The sequence below is a fragment of the Ptychodera flava genome, chromosome 7, assembly GCF_041260155.1.
Source record: "Ptychodera flava strain L36383 chromosome 7, AS_Pfla_20210202, whole genome shotgun sequence".
Lineage (NCBI taxonomy): Eukaryota > Metazoa > Hemichordata > Enteropneusta > Ptychoderidae > Ptychodera > Ptychodera flava.
In genome coordinates this window covers 28,693,672-28,701,951 of record NC_091934.1, presented here as the reverse complement: position 1 = coordinate 28,701,951, position 8,280 = coordinate 28,693,672, and the positions used below count along the sequence as shown (strand labels likewise).

General features: G+C 37.6%; 1 protein-coding gene across 1 annotated transcript; it reads left to right on the top strand.

Moving 5' to 3' along the window:
- Positions 1 to 8: 8 nt before the first annotated feature.
- Positions 9 to 4,208, top strand: LOC139137189 (uncharacterized). Its single transcript, XM_070705166.1, has 3 exons — positions 9 to 899; positions 2,245 to 2,561; positions 2,921 to 4,208. Exons 1-3 carry the CDS (start codon positions 59 to 61, stop codon positions 3,218 to 3,220), a joined length of 1,458 nt encoding a protein of 485 aa, XP_070561267.1. The 5' UTR covers positions 9 to 58; the 3' UTR covers positions 3,221 to 4,208.
- The last annotated feature ends 4,072 nt before the right edge of the window (positions 4,209 to 8,280 follow it).

The window sequence follows — 8,280 nt, the reverse complement described above, 5'->3', positions numbered from 1 at the left end:
GCCAAGGAAGCGAGGCCGAATACTGTCACTCATCAAAGAGACGGCTGGTTTTGCGTCGATGCTAAGTATGTCTGCGCTAAGGATCGACCCCATTTCGAAAGATGTCGTTAACGCTATCAGAGAGTGCGTTCATGGACATGGGCTCTTGCTTGATACAGACGAAACTGGAAAGGTCATTCCGAAGGAACCGTATAAGCTGACCGGTCGATTGGCTGACATATATGAGTACGTCCTTAAACCTTGTTTTGATAATTTGAAGAATGTAGATGGGTATGTGTGGACTGGGAGTACTAGCGAGCGATTCGCCATCACAGACCGCAGTGTTGGAACACAACGCTACTTGAACGATGAGATGGATTTGATGATACCAGTTGCCATAGTAACTGAAGCTTCGGATGACAATGCGGGTACAAAGGCTGCTAACGGCAACAAATTTACAGAGAAAACTGCTAGTTGCAGGAGCGGTAACGTTTATGGAGACAGAAGTTATCTTGAGCGCCAAGGTTTGGAGTCATTAGTCAGCGAGCTTGAACGAGTCGGTCATGTCGAGCACCTCCCTGAGAGCAATCAACCGTTAGAGTGGGTCAAGACTACCCTGCCTGGTTACGTTCACATACGCGTACGACAGGACAAGACACAAGCTTTCACTGAAGAATTCTTGAACGAGCTGTGTATCGCCATTCCTTCTGATATGGATGCGGAGCAGACATACTACTATCTCTCGAGATCGAAATTAATGAAGGTGCAAGAACAGTACGTAAGCAAGCGTATGCCTGCAGTCCAAGCAGAAATCGACAAAAACTATGAGAAACATGGAGGCTTTAGAGGCAGAGTGGAGTTAATCCAACAAGGTCCCGTTCAAACCCTGAGTGTCTTTTATACGGCAACATCAAGAGAAGGTATGAAACAAGCGATCGCTACCGGCCAGCTTCGTTGTAGTATTATGACAATTTGAATAGACCCTTTTCATAAGTCTAGCGCCCTCCTGTGGCCACTGTGAATTTGAAGTCAAAGCGAGGCCACTGGGGAAACCCTCCAGCCCCTGCCCAGTGGCCTCCAGCCCCTGCCCAGGGTTTTCCCCAGTGGCCTCGCTTTGACTTCAAATTCACAGTGGCCACAGGAGGGCGCTAGACTTATGAAAAGGGTCAATTATATAGCTTAAATGTCTACAGAAATGTTTTGTTGACCAAAGGTGGCAAGAATTGCCTACAAAATATACGAATGCACATTTAAATATCATTTCAACAATCCTGAGCAAGGTCATTTTAGAAAAATTCAAACTAATCAGACAAGATGATTCTGGGAAAAGTTTGAAAGTTTTTGACCAAAAACAGTAAAAATTGCTCCAAAAGTACAATACTGCACATTCAATAATTATTTGAACAAAACTTACACCTTTATTAGAAACCTTAACTAGAAACCTTTATTTCACATTTCAAAAAATCAGACAGGCGTTAAATATGCTTAATTAAACTTACAAATACAATCATGCAAATGATCTACAATTTAACAAACTAACAATATCCTTTGGATCCTGCATATAAAATTACAAAGCAAATTAGATATTAGAGACTGAAAATAGGAAGAACTACCCCGAAAACACAAATATGCAAATTTCATCACACTTCAAATAAATTTGCGAATATTATCCCAAGAAACCTGCAACCAAGTTTCAGGCAAACGTTTCCAGAGAGCAAGAGTATTTGCCCCCCTCCCTAAAATGGAAATAACTTATCCCCTCAGCACCAATATGCAAATTTCGTCACGATTTGAACAACTCTAAAGTCGCCCAGGAAACCTGTATACCAGATTTCATAGCAAGTAGATCCGTTGTTTGAGAGGAGAAGATTTTCATCAAAAGTGGGAAAGATTGCTCAAAAAACTAACGTCGATCGTCCAAATAAATCCGAACCACAAATTCCAAAGCAATCTGACCAGCAGTTGTACAGAAGAACTCAATTTTGAAGGACAGCAGACTGATGGACGACGGACGGCAATAAACTATCAGCCTATCTAATAAGCTCGGCGTCGCTGACAGCGGAGCCATAAAAATTATTGATATTCGACATTGTTTTGAATTGTAAAGTAGAATTATACAAAATTATTTGAAACGAGCAATATATATATATATATATATATATATATATATATATATATATATATATATATATATATATATATATATATATATATATATATATATATTATATATATATATATATATATATATATATAACCTTACAGGTGGCCCGAATGAAACGACTGTAGAGTTTGAGCAAACCGTTGATGGCGCCTTGGCACTGATCTGCAAAGACTGGCCGTCCATTGCTATGAATTGGATGACACGTGATCGGAAATGGCCAACTAGTGATGTCGTCCGTGCTATTATGGAGGCTGGCTGTCATATTGTACCGAAATCTTATCCAGGGGACGGCGGTGACGACTGTCTGCAGTGGAGACTCTCTTTCTCACTGGCCGAGAGAACCCTGGCTCACACTTTCACAGACAAACAGAGGATATTTTACCTCGTTGTGAAGAAGATTTGGCGAGATCATCTAAAGGCAAGTATTATATTTTTAAGAGTCATTTGTAGCTTCCCCTGCAAATGAAATTATTATTATTATTATTATTATTATTATTATTATTATTATTATTATTATTGTTGTTGTTGTTATTGTTGTCGTTTTTGTTGTTGTTGTTGTTGTTGTTAATTTACGATTCTACATCCTCCTTCGAAGTAGAAAACTATGTGCGACGATCCCCAAAATTCACTGTTATCATTGGATCTCCGGGCCGACGATGGACATTGTATATAACATATTTATAGAGTGCTGTTGATTTTGTAAGATCGGTGTAATGATGTTGACAAGGTCTAAAAGGTTCTGGTAAAATTTTTGATCAACATCCACTCTGTTCCCAGGAACCAAAGGTACTCTCGTCTTACCACATGAAGACGACCATGTTCTGGGTTAGCGAACGAACAGCCACTGACCAATGGAAGGAGTCCAACCTTGGAGACCGATACATGGATTATTTCGATCAGATGATACGGTTCTTGGAGCAAGGGAACGTGCCAAATTTCTTCTTGCCTGAAAACAATATGTTGAGTCACATTTCAAAGAGCGAGATTGAAGAGGCGCTGAAGAAAGTCAGAGAGGTCCGCAGAAAGCCGCTGTTTTACATGAAAGATCTATCCAACGTTTTTATTGTACATCACTAAGGCAGATAAAACGACATACTAAGATGTAGAAGACTTACTTGCTTTTCTCTTAAACAATTACCGTACTGCTTGTAAGCTTGTCCACATACAAGATATTTTTATTTTCCGTTGGCGACAATTTAATGGTTAGCGATATATATAATATAAATATTTCAAATTATAATTTAGAAGGATTGGCACGCACTTCAAATCTCTAAACATGGTAATATTTAGTGGAAAAGATAATTATCAGTCTTCAACAGAGATGCTAAACGTATTGAATAAACTACTTTAGGGTCTCCATTTTTGCTCTCATAGTGTGAAATCTAACTGGTCCAGTGTTAACGAAAATAATGTTCTTGTCTTGAAAGCTTGGCATCCCCATCATACTGACTTTCGGTTATCTTGTCTTTTTTTTTTAATTTTGTGGTCGGCAATGAACTATCTTGAACGGCAGTTATTATAACGCATGAAATAGAATTAGTCGGAATACCCAAACGTCACAAAAGATTACAATTTCCATGGAAACGGATGTGGTGACCCAAACCGTTCACTTATTTTCAAAACGATATTATATTAAAGAATGCATTTGCCAAATTTTATAAATATGACATTATTTTTGATATTACTGTGTCGCACTTCAACGTAAGCAGTTCTTAAAACACTTCATCACTACATCATTAAGAGGAAGACAAAGAAATAAGGAGAGATTATTCTCATACAAATTCATGTCGGAGTTACTGTAGGTCATGGTCGATGACAGTCAAAAAGATACAGAACAGTAGGAAGTTGATTCAGAAGACATTCAGCTCTGATAATAATTTTCGAAAATTCCTCATATTTTTGGTTTGAATTCTACACACTTAATCATAAAACAGGACGAAGTATTTCACCGTCACCTTATTCCTAAGCTTGCTTTCATACATCTTAGTAGTCGTGACGCTCGGTCCTTGCTTATGAGACCGCATTTTAGTATATTTTATAATATTTCATAATCATAATTTCTTATCTAGCTGCAATAATGCTGTTTTTTTCAACAGTATAAGAACCACTTGTCTGTTATAGATGAGATGTGACAATGCCATTACCAAGGGCAATATTTTAAAACTGGACAGGTCAACTTTATCAACCTTTAGGTAGAACGCGCCTCAGGGAGAGACAGTTGGCCCTCAAATTTATACCATTCTTGTCTGATCTACCACTTGTTGGGCTCATTTTAAAGCCCTTGGAAAGAGAAAAACTTTCATTGTCTAAGTTTTTCGAAAATCCAACATTTAATTTTCTCTTATAGAATTAACACAGGAATGACAGCCATTTTGAATTTCAAATATCGAAAATGTTGGGTAATTTGTTACGCTAGTTCCAAACTTTGCACGGTGATGCCCCAACTTTATTGTTGATTTAGTAAGAGAATGGTTGAACTTTTTATTGAGGAAAGTTTGAGCAACGGTTTACGTCTTTCACTTTCGAGGCGTATACTACCTTAATTGGTCTGGTTTTGGTTTTGAAATAGCATTACAGCAGTTTTTTGCGATGAAGTGTACACGCCACGTAAGCGTATTCAATTAATCCTTCGCAACGTAATGATTTTTTACACAGCTGGATAATGATTGACAAGAATCATTTCACGTTATGTTGTAGAAGGAAATAGATCTCACTAGAAGACATGAAAAAATACGTAATCGCGAACAGCGCTGCTGATAACTTTATCTAGTTTTACTGGCATGCAATCCAAATGTCCTACTATTTCCCCAGCAGCAGAGCAGTTACAGACTGCGGGGTATACCACATGATCGAACATAATATTCGCCAGAATACGTCGCACGTTTTGACTTTTTGTTCCGGTTTTTGATGCGTGACAAATAAAATGATTTTAGTCGCTAACGATATAATATGATTTGTTTCATAAAGAAACAACGTAGCTGTTTCAAACCGTTAAATTTAAAAAGAACAAGCGAATTCATTAAATATTTGGAGAATGGACGAATTATGCAGTGGTTTCCTCCACTCGTAATCCCGCGTAATTGCGTATCATAATGGACGTACTTTAAATAAATAAATTAATTAAAATTAATAAAAAGCTTGCCGCTTGTTATTACTGTGAGAATGAGATAAATATAATCTGGTGGAGTGATCTCGAATCAGAGTGTTTGGAAACACAGTCAAGATAAATAACTGACTCCAGGAAAAGCAATTTTAAGACGAAAACGCTGTAAGATTTGAATTAATTGATAAGTTGAGTAGAGAATTGTTTTTATCATTGAAATTTTTCTGATAAATTACTGCCGAGCTTTTGGTCTAGAAGTGTACCACTGGATTATCTGATCATCATTTGCAAAGTTCAGAGGTAACAAACACGTGTCAAAGAAATGTGTTAACAAGAGATATCATTGCAGTTTGGCAATTTAATGGGCCAGGCATTGACAGGTGGGTGAACCTGGGGCGGGGGAGGCAAACGTTTTTCATCATCGGGACGGGTAATCTATTGTCTGACTCAATTGTAAAACTCTATGGACAACTTGAAAGACTCAAGGGGGCGGAAGCTTCTCGGAGTCAAATTCTATTGTTTTTAGGTGCGCCGATGGCGTAGGCAAAATAGCAAACCTGAAGAGTACAGTGGTGAGTAATTAATCGCCGGAGGATAATGCGTGGAGTTTCAGTTTGTATCAGTTTGAGAAGATGAAGAAGAGATTCGTGATTTGGATTGAGGATAGAGTAAACAAGTGAGTGGAGAGGTTTTTCAAATCGTCGCGCGAGAGTAGTTGTTAAGAACTTTCTCTACCCCTTCCAAAGTGTACTTTTGTCCAAAATACGTAGAATAGCACGTTTGCATCCGATACACCTGTTAAAAACCAAGTGAGGCTGAGTTAAGATGGCGTTGCACATAACACTGCGTAGTTTGCTCAAAATGGGCCTAACCTTTTTGCAAAGATTCATTCAATTGTCACTAATTTGTTAGCCCAAGATTTAAATGTTGGTTGGCTTCACCTTTTAACATGAGAAACAGTTGTAAGTTGGTTGACAAAGAAGTGTTAATTTATACTAAGCATGATGGGAACTAATTTGGGATAATTGGATTTTCATATTTTTCAAATTTCTAAAAGTGTTAGGTGCCATATAGCTGAATGTTGCAATATTAAAAATCACTAATAAAAACAAGTGTGTAATTTAAAGGGAAAAGTAGATGAGATAACATTTGTACATTAAATCGGCATTACTTCACCATCCAATTATCCAAACTTAGTGCCAATCGTGTTACTATATTCTTAATCAATGGTTGCATTTTATTTAGTACACCTTGTTCTGAATAACACTTATGGTTACAATTTCTCAAATTGGCTGCTTGGCTGCCCCTTAAGCTTATATAGGATCGGCGTTTACACGCATGACCATATAGTCAGGGGACATGTAGAGAAGTCACGCTATTGCTTTGAGATCAAATATTTAGTCACCTGTCAAGTTCTTGCAGCAATTGACCCCAGATGGGGTTCTAGGTAGGATTTACGGCTATGGATCCACATTTCTTCATATTCGAACAGTTTCTGTATATCCAATAGATAGGGATGTGTTCAAGGTATGCATTATAACCTGTATTGTTACACAGTGTATCGATGACATGGCTATGTTTGAGACTATGTGCTCCAAATTTCTATGAAATTGCCAGCGCTGAATATAGGTGAACAAAATCTGTCATTTTCCTATTAGAAAGGCATCGTTGATCTGATTTAACACCCAATAGGTTGTTCCTTATATTACTTTCGGTTTGATATTGTCGGTCATTTATGTTCAGTCAAATATCATGGTTAATATATAAAGTTTATCGACCTTATTGAGTACTCACGGACAAATTCCCCAATTATTGGGATTAAAACGCCATGATACATTATTTTCAGCCGCTTTAGAAATATTCCAGGGCGTTGATTCGAGAAACGGGAGAAATGGTTGCTACCATAAAAAAACACAAAAAACAATGGAGGTAGGGAATTCTCCGTTCAGCGTGACGTCTCTCCGATCTGACCGACAATTTAAATACGACGTCGTATGTTAATCCATGTATCTTTAATGTAGGGATTTATACAAACCAGGGTTTTGCAATGAAATTTAGCCTGAAAACGAATGTTTTGAATTTACTGCTGCATATACGGTCTATGATCAAATTTAAGTTTGCGTGGTGTAAAAAAATAAAGAGTCCAGAGTTTAATGTTTGCATGATTCAGGCGAATAGTATGCCTGCACGCTTCTTTTCACTGTCAAGAAAATGTTATTCGTTCTGATTATACCCAATTACACTTCTCGGTTTACAGAAACACCATTGAATAAATTTACAAATATTTTGCGGTAAAAGTTGAAGTCAAATTGTTGTCATTTCTCCGTACAGAGAAGATGGAGCTTGGTTTCGTCCGTCTTTAAACATAATTCATAACTTTGTTAAATCTAAAGCAAACTACAAGTACTTCGATAACCCAGGGACCAAACGAGTTTTACATTTATACAAAGGCTCGGAAAATCCTTTAGCTAAGCTTTCCAGCGTGTCTGACTCTGGCTATGTCGTCGATAAAGACAAATAAGGTGACTTCGATGAAAATGGTACGCCTGTATCGAGGTTGTAAACAATTCCCATACTGATGGTGTGGTACACCGGTCTTGTGCGTCATTTGGCATGCGATGTACAGAATACAAGATTTTAAATTCATAATTTATCATACGATTGTGAGCTTGGTTTAGAAACAAAAATCTCCAGGAACTTTAAAAACATCGAGTTTAGTCTTTTTTTCCAAATTGTATGCATGCAAAGATGCTAATCTGATTTTACAATTTCTGGACCACTTGGATCAGTATAATCCTAAAAAAACTGACAGAAGTAAACTCCGGCCATTTTCACATTATGATTGTCTACTTGTCATGAGGACATGTCGTGATTAAGCAACAGCTTTGCGGCTATGTCCCATGAATATCTTACTGCACGTTTTCTTTGTATTATTTACAGGCGAAATCCACAATACCGCTGGATGGCTGTAGAAATGTTTTCAAGGAGGACCACAGAGCTATGGTATCAAATAACTGGTGTAGTTATTTGAAAA